This window comes from Bufo gargarizans, chromosome 2 (genome assembly GCF_014858855.1).
Source record: "Bufo gargarizans isolate SCDJY-AF-19 chromosome 2, ASM1485885v1, whole genome shotgun sequence".
NCBI classification, from domain to species: Eukaryota; Metazoa; Chordata; class Amphibia; order Anura; family Bufonidae; genus Bufo; species Bufo gargarizans.
The window spans coordinates 569,502,295-569,517,399 of record NC_058081.1 but is presented as its reverse complement, the minus strand read 5'-3'; the positions used below and the strand labels follow the sequence as shown (position 1 = coordinate 569,517,399).

Here is a 15,105-nt window from a genome sequence, read left to right as displayed (position 1 = left end):
TCTACGCTGACGACGCACAAATCTACCTCTCTGGTCCAGACATCACGACCTTACTATCAAGAATCCCACAATGTCTATCTTCTGTATCATCCTTCTTCGCCTTTCGCTTTCTAAAACTTAACATGGATAAGACAGAATTCATAATCTTTCCCCCATCTTGCTCAACCCCCCCCCCCCCCCCCCCCCCCAACAGACCTATCTATCACGATCAATGGCTGCACACTCTCCCCGGTCAACAAAGTCCACTGCCTTGGAGTGACCTTGGATTCTGCCCTTTCCTTCCGACTGCACATCCAAGCCCTTTCTGCCACCTTCTGCCTTTAACTCAAACATCTCCCGCATCTGTCCTTTCCTTAACTTTGAATCCTCGAAAATGCCCTCATCTCCTGCCTAGACTACTGCAACACTCTTCTCTGTGGCCTTCCGTCTAGCACTCTCGCACCCCTCCAATCTATCCTCAACTCTGCTGCCCGACTAATGCACCTCTCACCCTATTACTTCTCTGCCGCTCACCTCTGCCAATCCCTTCACTGGCTCCCCATTGCCCAGCTAATTCACTTCAAAGTACTAACAAATACATACAAGGCCGTCCATAACCTGTTCCCTCATTGCATCTCTGAGCTACTTTCCCGATCCATCCCCACATGCACTCTCCAATCCTCACAAGACTCTCTTCTCTCCTCTTCCCACAATTAACTCCAAGATTTCTCCTGTGCATCCCCCATACTCTGGAACTCGCTACCCCAACATATCAGACTCTCACCTACAGTGGAATCCTTCTAAAGAAACCTGAAAACTCCCCTTCAGACAAGCCTACAACCAGTGACCCTGCTGCCTCTATACCGCCATAACCAACTTCACCCGCACCTACTGTGTTCTTCTCCCATACCTTGTAGATTGTAAGCCCTCACGGGCAGGGCCCTCTCTCCTTCTGTACCAGTTTGTAACTCTCTTGTTTATGATTAGTGCAATTGTCTGTATTATGTATGTGCACCGCTTATCATATGTACAGCGCTATGGAATGAATGGCGCTTTAATAATACCTAGCGATCTGATGCACTCGGCATTAAAGGGGTTATCTTGGACATAATAATGATAACCTATCCTAGTTATATCAGATCAGCAGGGGGCCGACTCCTGGGACCCTGTCGGTCAGCTGTTAGAAGGGGCCGAAGCTCCATGAGCGCCGCAGCTTCTTCCTAGACCATGTGACATCGGTCATGTGGCCTAGAGGCAGCTCAGCCCCATAGAAGGGAATGTGGCTGAGCTGTAATACCAAGCACAGCTGCTATACTACCATATGTACAGTGCTGTGCTTGGAGACTTGCTGGGCTGGTATCTATGTTTTGGAGATCCACAAATTGTGGACTGCAAAACACATAGTCGCGTGAATGTATCCTAAAGCAGCTGATAGGTGGGGGTTTCCGGGACTCAGACCCCCATCAATATTATGATAACCTGTCCTGAATAATCCCTTTAATGCTAGGAGCATCAGGTACTTAGACACCTGGCCGGCAGGTGCCCTCCTGAATTCAAGTCCTCAGGACACTAATTACAGTTGAATACTGCAGCAGAGGTGGTATTTGGTTCTGCTGGGGTGCTATTTTGTGCTGCACTATAGTATTGACAACCCCGTCTACTCATGTTGGCACTGCCTTCTGTCAATTTGGACCCACCTACAACATGGCGCCACTTTTATTTTAATGTTTTATTTATTTTCCAGGACCACCCCTGGGCAGAGGCACTCAGTGGAGAGCTATGACCTTCGTTTCTGCTCGGAAAGCCATGCACGGATCCATAGATTTACTATGATCCCGTATACACTTGGCTTTCCAAAAACAGCAAAGCAGAAATAAACGGGTCACAGCGCTCAGCTTCTGCATTCTGATACACAGCATTCAAAAGTTTTAACATGTCATTATAACATGTCAAAAGAGTTTAAAATGATGGGTACCCTTTAAATTTTTGGACAGTTTCAAACTATTTCCAGTTCATCTTTTAAACATTAGTTCATCTTTTAGAACGTAAATCTATGCAGGAGGGCAGCATCATTATTTTAAATGCCACCTACTGCAGCGCTTTAGAGGAATGTCTGGTATGATGAAATGTGATAAAGTGACCTACAAGATAAAAAGCTGAAGAGTGTTGACTCCCGGCCCCTGTGCTATACCTTACAAGGAATAGGTCAGTCCTCTACCACTTTATAACAATCACGGTTACAGTCTAGACTGTTTCTTTCCCGAAAAGACTGCAAGCGGCTGATCACATTATCCTGGACCTCGGCTCACTTTAGGTATGTTCATTGTCTAACCATGAAACATTAGCCCTTTTAAAGGTTCGAGAAGGCAAATCTAAATTTTGTTTGGCCATAGACTCTATATATATATGAAAATACTTTTGTACATGTTTGATTGCATTCTAAAATCTGTGACCGGTAGATATCCCATTGACCAGTGCAAGTCATGGTTAAGGATCAGTCTAAATTTGCAAAAAACTGCTAACTTTTCAGAGGATTTTAATTGCCCATTTAACATCTCTAATGATTATTGAATTGGTTGTATCATGTGGAGCAAGTTCTTCATTATTATGCTCTTCTTTAGCAGTCCGGAGTCTAAACCATTAAGTACATTCACCGTCTGAGATTTAAATTTTTGGGGAGTTTTTAGATAAATGCCACAGTTATTAATGTGACTAATTGCAGAGAATAATTATTAGCAGATGCCATAATTTAGGAACGGACACTGCTCGGAATCCGTTGGATACTTCACACAGGTGAAAATTTGTTTTTGCTTTGTCTGGTTAGCTTTAAAAACTACAGGATGAAAAATATTCTTGGGTTATAAATGGAAGCATTAGCAGTAATGGCATTTTAACTCCCTAACAATCTTTTCATTGTATGTGTGTGTATATATAGAGTCCTATGAGTCAGTTTCTCATGACTAGTAATCCATAAAGCTGGGGTTACATGGCGATCTTGGCCACGACACCCATTGTGTCACCATCAAGTGAAGCTACACAGCATCACACGATGGGTGTCAAGGACAAGATCGCTGTGTAGCCCCAGACTAAAATTCTATGTAGCAAAGTGAGACACCAGAATAGAATTAGAAATAAAATTTTAAGGCTGCATATTTAGGTGTCTATATATAACATTGTGGGGATTCGCTCTGGTAGGCAGGGTTAGTGGGCGCAGAACAGAGGCACCAAAACTGTTCTTTGTGATTTATTCACACAAGCAGGTTTAACAACTCAGTAACCACATTTGCAGATCCGCAATACATGGGCGCTGTTCCGTGGGCATTCCGCATCACAGATGCGGACCAATTCACTTGAATGGGTCCGCAAATCCAGAAGTGTATAACAGAAGCACTAAGTAGTGCATCTGTAGGGTGTCGTCCCATACTTCCGTTCCGCAAAAAAATAGAACATGTACTATTTTTTTGCGGAACAGGCGGATGGCGGACCCATTAAAGTGAATGGGTCCGCGATCCGCTGCGGCTGCCCCATGGTTGGTGTTCGTGCATTGCGGGCCACAGCACGGCCGCGGGGCGCAAGAGGTCTTGGTTGGAAGTCCTGGTGCTCATTCACACCATGCTGCAGTTTCTGCATAAAGAGTCCCAGTCCAGGTGTCCGTTCACACTTTGCCAACAGGTCCACGCCAAAGCTTAAGTCCAGGATGTAGTTGAGCCGTCTTCTCCAAACAGGTCACAAGCATTCATCCAGGCACAGGCCTCAACTCTCCCCTGCTGCCGTCCAGCTGGCTTTTAAGACAGTTAGGCGTCGGCAAAGCCCGGACCGGCACCTAAGATCTAGTCCGGTGCTTGACCTCACCTGGCTGTCAATCAGTCCAGCAGCACATGCTGGGAGGAATATACCTTCCCTTCCACACCAGACCTTTTACTGCATCACTATAATATAATTATATATATATATGTATAATTTTATACACGCATACAATCAGCAGTCGGCTTTACGTCTATAAACATCCAGGAGGCAAAAAAAGAGCCAGAACTCCAAAAATAGGTGAAGGGGTCTCCCATGCAGCGGGGGCCCAGCTCTAACAGTCCAGACTGGCAGGAGTGCCAATCCAGGCTGTTTTACACTTTACATGCTGCGGGCAATGGTGCCTGCTGCATGTAAAGTGCTGACAGAGGGAGCGGACTCCCACTGCCTCCCATTGGTGCCCCGCAAATGTGATCCCATGTGCTGATGTGTGTGTGATGGCTGGCTGGGGTCTTGTGTAGGCCCCAGACAGCCTTGAGTAATTTCCAGCAGGCTGAGTCTCTCTGGCGCAGCCTGCTGGTCAATGTCAGAATAACACTGACCATAAAATACAATGCACTATAGGGATAATGCATTGCATTTTAAAATTAATCAAAAAGCGGTCTGTTATGGTCCCCTAGTGGGACTATTAAGTGGTAAAAAATAAATAAAAAATTATTCAAATAAAAAAATCCCATAAAAAAAAAAATGTCTGCTTTTTTTCCATTGAAAATACAAGCGTCCTTCACTCGCTGGGCCTGCGCCGAATACTAAATGGGACGGCGCAGGCGTGGGATTTTACGGGCACAGAGGAGAACTAGGAACGTCAATCAACTGGACATGGGCATGCCAAAGGGTGAGAAGATGGAGCCTCTAGGTGCTGCAACAACACCCCACTAGCACCTAGAGGCTTTATTTGCATATTCTAAAAGTCTTTATTTTGAGGGAACGGCGGCAGACAGGGAGTTATAAATCATACTGTTATGTACTGCCGACATTAGCACATCGCTTATGTCAGTCAGCTACATAACGATTTTTCTGATGACAGAAACCCTTTAACTTTTGTAAAAAAAATATGTACCGGCTCCAGCTTCCACTTGTACCAGCTGGGATAATGGTTTACTGGCTGATAACATGAGAATTAGACATTTCTGTCTGATAAGGCTACGTTCACATAAGCAGCGTAAATTCCAGTATTCTGTTCGGGCAAAGGCTGTTTTTAGCATAAATGCAGGTTTTCAGTCGGACAAAAAGTCCTTCATGCTACTCTTTCTCTGGCCAAAAGCTGGCATTTAGCGGCCTGATCACTGTCGGTTCCCATCACCGAATACGGGAAACGCTGGTGTTCTGTTCCTCTGCCGGAATATGTTTATGATGCACATGTGAATCTAACCTAAGACATATTACAACATGTCTTATGGTTGCTTGGTACTATTGATTTATGCAAAGTTGTGTGAAAAATAAGCATTTTTAAATGAATATTAGTTTATAATAATATGTATAAAATGTAGATCACTTTGACAAATCAGGAATGAAAAATCAAAATAAAATGTGGGAAAAATACAGCATGGTGTCAGGCCTTGAACAGATTGCTTTGTATAAGGGTGCCACCTAGTGACTAGAGTAGTAAGTAGAATTTTCACATTGCTATCTTTCAGAGGATCTGTCCGCTCTCCTGACATTCCTGATTTGGATCATCTATTCTTGTGACATTATGTTGCACCACCCCTCTTTTATCCCTACTAGAAGTTTACGAATGACGTTTGGGGAGCACCTTGTAACTATAAACAGTCTTATAGGCCATGCAATGCTCCTCTGGGGAAAAGGTATTCAAATATGCTCTCTTTCTAAACAAGTGAAAAAAGCTGAGCCTCTGGTTCAACCAGTTGGAAATCCGCTATCCTGTAGGTCAATGTTCAACCTTTTAAACAGGCCTTGAAACATAACATAGATATAATTTAGGACTATAGCTAAGCCAGTATTTTTTTAATTGTCACTTTTTGCTGCATTTTGTGAGCAACCAATGCTAGCACCAGATATTACATTGATGTCCATGGTTAATATTAAACACAGTGGTGTTTTCTGATGCGTTGATTGGGTCAATGGCATAAAAATAAAACCTTGGTAGAAAAGAAGAGATGAAGCGACACTGTCCAAATCCAATTATCAGCCACAGAAGCTAATAAAAGGATATTATTTTGGTGCTCAACTCAAAACATGCAACGGATTTTTCCGGCAGAAACCCAGAGACCCGACGGAAACCCAACAGAGCCCATTATGGTGAATACAGATCCGAATAAGCCCAATACGGTAATTTTGGTCAGAACAGACTACCGGAATACCATAACTCGGATGTTGACTTAGTATGGGTTTTTGTGGTATTTTTCTGAAGTTGCACTGACGTGTTTTTTGCTGAATAAAGCCAGCTCCAGATGTTAGCTGAAAGTCTATGGGAATAATAAAATGCAGGAGACACAAATGTTTTTTTGGCTAGTGGCCTTTTTTTTCAATTTTCTGGGCTTTTTTGAGTTTGCCGCACCATGTTGAAACAATGGCAGGGTTAAATCTCATTAGATAAAAGGGTTCTACTGTGTTTCAAAACGGCGCCACTCTTGTCTATAGGCTATGTCAAGTATTACAGCCTAATTATATGGAGCTGCGCTGCAATACCAAGGATGGCCCGTAGACAAGAGTGGAGCTATTTACTGTATGTGACACATGAGAAAAATTTTGTAGACTCTTGTTTACTACTTTAGCACATGTGACTGCTGAGATAAAAAACCGCCAGCTCCTGCCAGGATACCCCAATAGACTACAGTGCTGATTGGTCTTATTGATCATAGGTGGAATACAGCACGGCTTCTAGCTTTCTGCGTTTGTCCATGGGACCACATTCTACCATGATAAGTTTCAGCAACATTTTCAGAAATTCTTATGATTGGCCTTGCTAAAGTACAGGGCTAAGGCACACATTGATGTTCTAGCACTGGTGATAATGGACATAGTGATGTCACAGTAGGGGGGGGGTGTCATGCACACAGTGATGTAATGGGATAATGTGTTCACTGAAGTCACAGGAAAGGGATAGTTACTGCACGTCGGCCCATGGGGGGGGGGGGGGGCTCAAGGAGTGGAGAGGATGGGAGTGGTGGCTGAGGTAGTCTTAACACAGGAAGTGAATGGAGGGGTGTAACCCTTCTTTCTCTCAGGGCACACCCTAGACTTTTGGGATTCCTGCCTGGTGTTGGCTGGGGTGCCTTTGATGTTCGAATGAGCAGTTGGGTGCAAGGCAGAGAAGAGGAGGTAGGTGATAGTGATCAGGCAAACCACAGACCATTTTAGCAAAATAAAATCTCTCGTTTAGTGAATAAATGATAGAAATCACAGTACGTATACATGCAACAGGCAGGGTCCTGAAGTACAGTGGTGCTTAAAAGTTTGTGAACTCTTCAGAATTTTCTGCATACATTTTGCCTAAAATTACATTAGACTTTCACATAAGTCCTAAAGGTAGAGAGAGAGAACCCAATCAAACAAATGAGTCAAAAATATTCGACTTGGTCATTTATTGATAAAAATGATCCAATATCTAAAGTATGTGAGTGGGAAAGCTAAGGTTCACATACTTTTGTTACTGACAGACATGTGATATTGGATCATTTTCTCAATAAATAAACACCCAAGTCTAATATTTTTCACACATTTGTTTGATTTGGTTATCTGTATCTACATTTAGGACTTATGAGAAAATCTGGTCAAATTTATACAGAAATATAGAACATTCTGAAGGGTCCACATACTTTCAAGCAGCACTGTATTTCACAGAGTGGGTGTTTCCCAAAAAGGTTGTATATACTGTAGAAGGTGGCAAGGATGGTAGTAGTCCTCCCTAAATCTCTCTATGAAGACCAGCAATCTTCCCAAATGACCAAAGGCATGCAATTCCTCAATATTTCTCTGCAATACCCAGCCACAGGCTGCAGTCTTAGATCAGATGGCCAGGCCGTCTCAGAGTGTGGCGGGTAACAGATGCAATAAACCCAGATCAAGGGCAGTGAAGTCAAATGTGTGCAGGGTCCTCCACCATCTGCAAAATTGAAATGATTCTCTCAGAGGTAGTTCTCAGCAAAGTTGTTGTTTTTTTCTGTAGCTTTCTGTCTTGGCCTACTAAGCAGGAACAAACACCAAACAGGCCTTTTCTCTAACTCGCTTGCTAGAAGACTACTTTAACCAGGGGAAAATGGGACAAGTCCAATACCCGGCAATGGTAATTAAGAAACTGCCAGTTAACTGTTTCCTACCTATACATAGCCTTTGTGGCTTACATGGTAGGTGATAATCAATATCACAGTGAACGCTTTAACCACTTTAGTAATAAACCATAACTGTACCACTTTAGCAATGAACCTGCTATTAACCCTTTAGCAGTGAACTGCTGGATCGCTGCATAGTTAACACATTGATGTCACAGCACAAGCATAATCTACTCAGTGATGTTACAACACTGAAATCATGCAAACAGTGATGTCAAATACAAGCATAATGTACATATGATGTCACAGTGTAGGAATAATATAGTGCACTGCTTATACCTGTTCTGCTGTGCTTTTGAGAGAGAATTACGATAATCATTGACCTTTCCTTGTAGATGTGTTGTGTTTTTTACAAGTAGAAACTTTTCATAACTTCTCATAACTGGTTTATAACATCATCTTATCAGAAATCAGTGACTCATTTCATATGAAGGTACAAGTATAACCATCAGCCAGACTCGGATTATTGACCTTTCTGTCATGGATCACCCATAAAGCAGAGATAACCAAGTTTTAGAGTTTCAACCATTTCCTATAACTTATGTGTTTCTTTTGATACTCCTATAGATAATAATGGTTTGTGATATATATGTTGAGAGAGAGACTGACATGTAATATTTCTCTGAATGAGACGTGCAAACCAGTTGTCTATCCAAAAGGACAAGAATATTGAGTGTCTCAAGAGAAAGTTTCCCTGGTTAGCTAAGTGGCTTTGGAGGTGCTCTTTCTCATTAGGAAGACCATCTAGTATGATGAATATTCTAACCCAGCCAACCCTGCTCTGCGTTTCTGGGAAACATATATATCTTACATCTGTTGGCATCAAATAGGATTAGTGTTCTTTTGTTTTTAGAAGGAAAGCTTATTTGCATACCTTTTGGGTTTCTGGGAAAGATATTCAAATTAACTTTCCTTCCAAAAAGAAAAGAGCACTAAGCCTATCTGATGCCAACAGATGTATTCTTTCTCTCTCACTCTCTCTGGATCACCTGAAATGAATCACAAGAAATTCAGGTTTGTTAGAATCCAAATTTGTGGGGAAATTTTTTATTTGATAGAATTGATTCGCTCATCTCTACACTCTACCCTTTTGTTATTTTAAAGGGGTTTTCTGATACTAAGATATGACATCAATATCACATTGGTGGGAGTTGTACATCTGGCACCCCCACCAATTAGCCATTTCGGGCAACCGCCTGCACCAGAAACTATACAGTGGCTAGAGCTGGAAGCACAAAGTTCCATCCACTGTGTAGTGGTCATGCCACTCAAGTGAATGAAAGCTGAGCTCCGCTGGAAACTAAACAGAGAACAGGACCTTCTGTTTCCAGCTCCATCCACTGTGGGGGTGCTGAGTGCTGGCCTCCCCGTCAATCCGATTTTGATGATGTATTGTGAGGATAGGTCATCAATTTCCAGGAAATCCCCTTTAACTTTAGTCCACAGTGCCTATTCCTATACAACTGCACAGGTGGAGTCCAAGTCCACTTGACGTGAAAGTCTGGTAGGTGTACTTCATACAACTTATGGACAATGAAGAATGATACAATTGCCTCATGGAGGTTGTAATACAAAACATGCAATTCAACAGCTCTCTGCAAGCCAAGCATATTTGGTTTGCAGAGAGCTGTTGCATTGCATGTTTTGTTTTACAGTGTTGTTTTCAGCCATAGCAACGTGCCCCTGTGCATTAGGATGTGCTGACTGACCCCCTTTTTCTTTGCACCTCATGGAGGTTGTTTTGCCCTTTTCTGGCTCAGCACTGCTGGATAAGGCTTGTTTCACACTGGCATTAGGATTGTCTGGCAGGCTGTTTCAGCAGAGGAACAGCCCACCGGATCCGTACTAACGTTTACACACATGTGCTGCTGGAAGACCGCCCCGGCCCCATTCACTGTAATGGGGAAAGTTCGGAGCTGCAGCATGGCACACATGCCGAGAGGTGGCCGGACAAAAACCGCAGTGTGCTGTGGATCCGGCAGGCTGTTCCCCTGCCAGCCAATCCTAACGCCAGTGTGAAAGAAGTTTAACTAAATGATTTTGTCTCAATTCAGCCTATTAGACCGCACAATTATCAGCAAATGATCGCATTCATAGGAACACTCTAGAAAGCAAGGGTCTGTTTCATGTCACCATAAAGAGCACAACAATCGATCCATTAAACCAGGCATCCCCAAACTGTGGCCCTCCAGCTATTGGAAAACTACAACTCCCAGCATGCATGAACAGCCTACAGGTATCAGCCTACAGCAGGGCATTGTGGGAGTTGTAGTTTTACAACAGCTGGAGGGCCGCAGGTTGAGGATGCCTGCATTAAAGACACAACTCTTTTTCTTCAGGCTTTTTGATTTCCACAAATACAATCATTTCAAACTCTGCAATATGTTGTCAATACATATAGTCGTGTCACCAAGTCCACGGCAACCTGACAGACCAGACATGTATCGACAGGGTTATTAAATGTATAGTATATAAATATAGTATAATATTTTATTCTAAAGGTGGTCTCCACCCAAGGTGAGCATAATAACAAAATAAAACCTCTGCTCCCACCCAGATCTACCAGTCTAAAATAACATATGTAGCAATTTTTTCTTATATACTGCATAATATTTTCTTAAAGGGAATGTAGATATTAACTCATCCTCAAGATAGGTCATCCATATCAGAATAGACAGTCGGCATGCACAATGACCAGCTGTTCTCAGTAGTTGCTGGCTTCAGAAATAACACAGCGGATGGGTCGGAAGCAATAGGCTCTATCCACCGTTTTGTGGTCATGCCAAGTTCTCAGCTCCCTGCTCCCAATCAGGTCTACTCCATAAGGAAACAAGACAGCAACTGTGTAGTAGAAAAACTGGCAGTAGTGGCATGATGCAGGCCGTAGCAGCCATATAGAACGTGATGGTTGGAAAGTGGCATAATGCAGGCCGCAGCATGCAGCAGCCATACACAACGTGATGGCAGACAGACAGCAAGAGTGGCAAGATGATGCACCAGCAGCAAGGAGAGGTCTATTGATGGCATTCAGCCTGCCTGGACTGTGGGGAAATTTCGGTATTATTAGAGTAATCACATACATATGCTCCCTCGTTAAATTTAGCTCCCCCCCCCCCCACAAAAAAAAATATAATAATTAAAAATTTCAACCGTGAAAAAAAATAAAAATCAACTGTGTTAATCACCAGCAACACCAATTCCCCCCCCCCCCCCCCAAAAATAAAATAAAAAAATATTAGATTTCAATTATGTATGTACGCAGAAACTGACCCTCAGGCATTAGTGGCATGATGCAGGCCCCAGCATTGCATTGACTGTGCAAAAATTTCAGCATTGGTGTAGTAATCACGTACATATGCTCCTTAATTAAATGGAATTCCCCCCCCCCCCAAACTATTTTAAATTTATACCACGTGGAAACAGAAAATAAGTAAATGGACGACTGAGGCTTGACGCTGAATTTCTTTTATACACAGGTAAATTTCTGCTATAATTTGTCTCTTCTAGTAATCACCTATATATGCTGGTTTAATTAAATTTAACAATCCCCCCAACAAAAAAAAAAATTCCAACCGTGTGTAAACTGAAAATATGCTGCCATACTGTGGGTATTGCTGCAGTAATCACATATATATGCTGTTTAATTCAATTGAAAGCACCCACTAAAAAATAATTAAATTGCGACCGTGCGAAACTGAAAATACGTAAAATGGACAACTGAGGCTTGATGCTTAATTTTAACTTAACACACACAGGTAGATTGCTGCCACACCGTGGGTATTGCTGCAGTAATTATGTACAGTCACAGGAGACACAAGAGCTGCGCTCCTGCTCTAACAGCCCGGACTGGCAGGAGTGCAATTTTGGGATGCCAATGTGTGTATAGGCAGGCTGGGACTTGGTGCAGGCCTCAAGCCTGCCTTGAGTGTTCTCCAGCCCACTTCCTCTCAGGGTCATGTGAGACCCCTTCTTCTTCCTCCCTAGTGCTTTTTTTTACTGCCAACCTGTGCACTAAAGTGGTGCTACGTGCCGTTTTAGTGGATTAGGCCGAAATGACCCTTGGTCATGGTCGTGACTCCTTGGGTGCCGCATGCTGTTGCCCGCGGTTTTCCGTTGTCAACCGCAGCTGGGAGCACTTCGTTGTTGCCTCAGGTGCGGTTGCCGCGGACAATAGGCATGCGTGTGGTTGCCCTTGACAACGTGTTTTTATGTGCACTCCCTTTGTCGTTTTGTGGCGCACGAGGTTATGTGTTGTTTGCACGGAGACTCCTCCCTTCACCTGCGGTTGTCCGCGGCAACGTCTGGTGATGTTTGCATGCTGTGCAAGTGTCTCGGCCACACAGTTGCCACGCATGCCGTTGCTGTCGGAGACAGATGAGTGAGTTTGTGTGCTTTCCCCTTTATGTGTGTTTTCCCTTCTGTGGTGTTGGAAGGGTTAACTCCCTTCCCAGTGTGTCTGTGAGTCACTGGGTGTGTCTGACCGTTGGTGTTCAGAACTGCAGCACCTGCACATGGGTTCCAGGGTTTGTTGTCTGTGGCAGGTGAGTGATGTGTTGGTTCCATTTGCCTGACACTGCCATAGCTGTTTCTGTTTCCCCTTGTTGCTTGGCCATTGAGACTCCTGCTCCTCCGTGCCAAGGAGGAGTAGGTCGTCTCACCCAGCTCCTAGGTCAGGGATCTGCGGAGGGTCAGCAGGGATCCGAGGTTCCTGAGTATGGGCCCTCCTACCATCAAGGTCGGCCCATGCAGGTAGGAGACAGAGTCAGAGTTAGGGACGCAACAGGAGATGACCTGCTCCCTAATTCTGTGTTGTTTGGCCAAGTGGTAACCCTACCATCTCCTGGCACCGCACGGCTGGGGGTTTCCCCCACCTCCAGCCGTGACAGGTACCTTTGCAGTCTGAAAAATGGCAAATTTTGGACTGAACTTTTTCAGTCCGAACTGGTTTACTCATCCTTGCCAGACACCTTATTTAAAGGGGTTCTTCACTTTCATTTAACTGATGATCTATCCTCTGGATAGATCATCAGCTTCTGATCGGTCGGGGTCCGACACCCGGGACCCCCGCCGATCAGCTGTTTGAGAAGGCAGCGGCGCTCCAGCAGCGCCGCGGCCTTCTCACTGTTTACCGCCGGGCCGCCCGCCCACTGACGTCACGACTTGTATCAATTAGCGTGGGCGCGGCTAAGCTCCATTCAAGTGAACAGAGCTTAGCCGCGCCCACTCTAGTTGATACTAGTCGTGACGTCAGTGGGCGGGCGGCCCAACGGTAAACAGTGAGAAGGCCGTGGCGCTGCTGGAGCGCCGATGCCTTCTCAAACAGCTGATCGGCGGGGGTCCTGGGTGTCGGACCCCGGCCGATCAGAAGCTGATGATCTATCCAGAGGATAGATCATCAGTTAAATGAAAGTGAAGAACCCCTTTAAAGAATATTTGCTAAAATGTATAATTGTATAGGACTAACTGCTGGTGCCACCTCCAGTCTCTGTAGCTGTTATCTCAGTATTTCTCAGGAGACACCAGGATGGTCCATAATAATGTATGAGATGACAAGATATGTCTAGAAAAGGTTTTATAAGAACTCAAAGGACATGGTGCTCAGGAGTGCATTTTTGCAATTGTACCCCCCCCCCCCCCCATCCTATCTTAATTATAACTAGTCCATTGTTATAGACCTGATATAACTCAACAATATGCTGAGCACCCTCATTAGATGAGGGGTTCATAGAAGACATATTTCACTGTAGCCCATTCTCAGTATTACAGAACTGAGATGGGTAAAGTCATAGTTAATTATGTCAAGAGCCTTGAATTTCTGTTTGATCCCATCTTGGCATGGTCATCTTTTACAGAAATTGCCTGGTCAAGATGGCTTAGATGTAGAAAAAAGAGAAAATGTCAAATTGTGAAAAACTCAACAGACAGACTGCATTTAATAGAAGGTCACCTCTGTATAAAAGTCATGAGCACTGGTATGTAGTATGGGTTCTGGTCTCAGTCTTTTCTGCCATTTCAAGGGCATCAGTGCCCCATGGGCTGTACAAGTCAGCAAGTGAGCTATGCAAGTACATTTAGCAGATGGAACCACAGCAGAAAGTTAATGTCTCTTATCTCTTAACTGCTTTAACTCAGATATCCACACCAAATATGGAGTGTAGAATGGATGACCAAGAAGTAATGCTTGATACTTGGAGAGCAGCTGATGGGACCTCATTGTCACAAACAGAGTCATTCACTGTGTGGAATACTTATCTTGACACGTCTATGAGCAGCACATTCATGCCACCAGCCATATCTGCTGCTGTGTAAGTGACACATAGAGGAGGAGATATCACCAAAACTGACAACACTAAGAAAAGAAAAAAAAGGATAAAACTGCATAATAATTGACTTTCAACATAAATGAAATCAAAGCTGATGTACACTCATTAAGGAGTTGTTGGAATCGAATAAAGGTGACACAGTAGAATAGTGTACTTCATTTATTTGAGCAGTTATAGGATACCCATATGATACACCTCTGGGACCCACACCTCCAGAATGGGGCCCTTAAAGTAAAAGAGAGCACACTGCGCATGCACAGCGTGCTCTCCATTCACTTCTACAGAAGTTCCAAAAATAACCAAGCAGGCGCTCTCGGCTATTTTCACACAGAAGTGAGTGGAAAGCGCATCACACATGCATCATCACCTCTCTATTCACTGCTATAGGACAGCCAGAAATAACTGAGCGCTGGCTCAACTATTTTCGGAACTCTGATAGCATTAAAAGGAGGGTGGCGGTACTTGCACAATGCAGTCTCCTTCACTTCGGGGGGTCCGTTCTAGAGATAGGAGCAGGCCCCAGAGGTGGGACCAGCACTTATCTGACATTCGTGGAATGTTCTAGTAATAAGCCATCAATGACTGAGTTGAGAATACCACTTTAAAATGAGAAATTAGCAATGCAGCCTCCTTACAAAACAATCTTAAAAATAAATTAAATAAATGAATAAAAAAGTAATAGACGCAATTTATATCTGAAAGAACAG

General features: G+C 43.8%; 1 protein-coding gene and 1 pseudogene across 3 annotated transcripts in view; one reads left to right on the top strand and one right to left on the bottom strand.

Moving 5' to 3' along the window:
* LOC122926156 overlaps positions 1 to 15,105 on the bottom strand; it is a 354,925-nt pseudogene that overhangs the window by 70,434 nt on the left and 269,386 nt on the right.
* TNNI3 (troponin I3, cardiac type) overlaps positions 2,168 to 15,105 on the top strand; it is a 41,673-nt gene continuing 28,735 nt past the window's right edge. The window contains exon 1 of one of the 3 annotated variants that reach the window (XM_044281708.1): positions 2,168 to 2,293. Coding sequence is in view for 2 of the 3 variants with exons in the window: in XM_044281706.1 (XP_044137641.1) it covers positions 5,519 to 5,588 (70 nt within the window). In the remaining variant the exon portion in view is untranslated. Of the gene's footprint in view, positions 2,294 to 5,477; positions 5,589 to 13,927; positions 14,048 to 15,105 lie in introns of those variants that run through there. The other 2 variants (XM_044281706.1, XM_044281707.1) reach the window with 2 other exon arrangements.